This window comes from Aptenodytes forsteri, unplaced genomic scaffold (assembly GCF_000699145.1).
Source record: "Aptenodytes forsteri isolate BGI_AS27 unplaced genomic scaffold, ASM69914v1 Scaffold63, whole genome shotgun sequence".
In the NCBI taxonomy this organism is placed as follows: Eukaryota; Metazoa; Chordata; class Aves; order Sphenisciformes; family Spheniscidae; genus Aptenodytes; species Aptenodytes forsteri.
The window spans coordinates 531,435-532,453 of record NW_008794709.1 but is presented as its reverse complement, the minus strand read 5'-3'; the positions used below and the strand labels follow the sequence as shown (position 1 = coordinate 532,453).

General features: G+C 33.8%; 1 protein-coding gene across 1 annotated transcript in view; it reads right to left on the bottom strand.

The window, feature by feature from the left end:
* TMEM170B (transmembrane protein 170B) overlaps positions 1 to 271 on the bottom strand; it is a 7,042-nt gene extending 6,771 nt beyond the window's left edge. The window contains exon 1 of the mRNA XM_019470607.1: positions 103 to 271. Within this exon, the coding sequence (XP_019326152.1) occupies positions 103 to 271 (169 nt within the window). The remainder of the gene's footprint in view (positions 1 to 102) is intronic.
* Positions 272 to 1,019: the final 748 nt, after the last annotated feature.

Below are 1,019 nucleotides of genomic sequence, written 5' to 3'. Positions count from 1 at the left end.
AATTAACAAATCACTAATAAAGAGATGTCGGGGTTTTTTTTTTTTTTTAGAAGTTAGATGTAAAATAAGAAAGAAAAAACAAAAACAGAAAGACAGACTTACTGGTTATCATTGCTCCAGTTACAGAACCCAGAAATCCAATGCTGACCACAATGACAGAGATCAGCCTCCCCTGCCTATGCCTCTGCAGCATCACAAACATTAATACTCCCACAGCACCATGGACAAAGAGAGAGGAGAACAGAGCCCAGAGGAAAACCCAGTACCACATCTCTGAAAGAAAGCAGTCAAATAAAGGGTTAATTTTTCCGAGACAAGAACTTTATAAGTACGAAACTTTAAAACATTGCATACAATCAACAGTAAGAGAAAAGCAATACTGATTTCCATCTTAAAAGGAAACTATGACAACATCAGCATATGCTCAAGACACTTTCCCCCTTCTAGCAGTCTATCATAAAGGCATAACTCTATTATGATCAAAAAATTATAAAAAGGATTCTGGCACAATTCTTAATTCAGATGTATGATTACAAGAAGTCCATCATTCTTTTAATGGTTTATTTAAACAATGTTAATTGCAATGTCTTACTAGGTATTGTAACTACTCCTGCAGAATGAAATATTCTCTGAAACAAACACTGAACCAGGAAAAAGTCAAGAATTGTTTTGGTTTGTATGGTTTGGGGTTTTTTTGTTTGTTTGTTTTACACAAGAAGAGACAGCTACAGGTAACATCAAATGGGAAAATTGAGATTAAAGACTTCAGTTTATCTACCCAGGAGCTGTAATAGTGTTTCATCGAATTAGCTTCAAAAAAAAAAAAAAACCCACCACAATTTTAACAAGAAATTTTAACATATCTAACTGTTTACTTCTAATTGCTTAGCACAAAACTTCATAGAGACAGGTAGACACTATTATTTAAATTACTAAGCAAGGAAGACACTATTATTTAAGTTACTAAGCAAGGACAAGAGATCATGAGAACGTGTGGAGTACAAACATTTCTCTGAAGA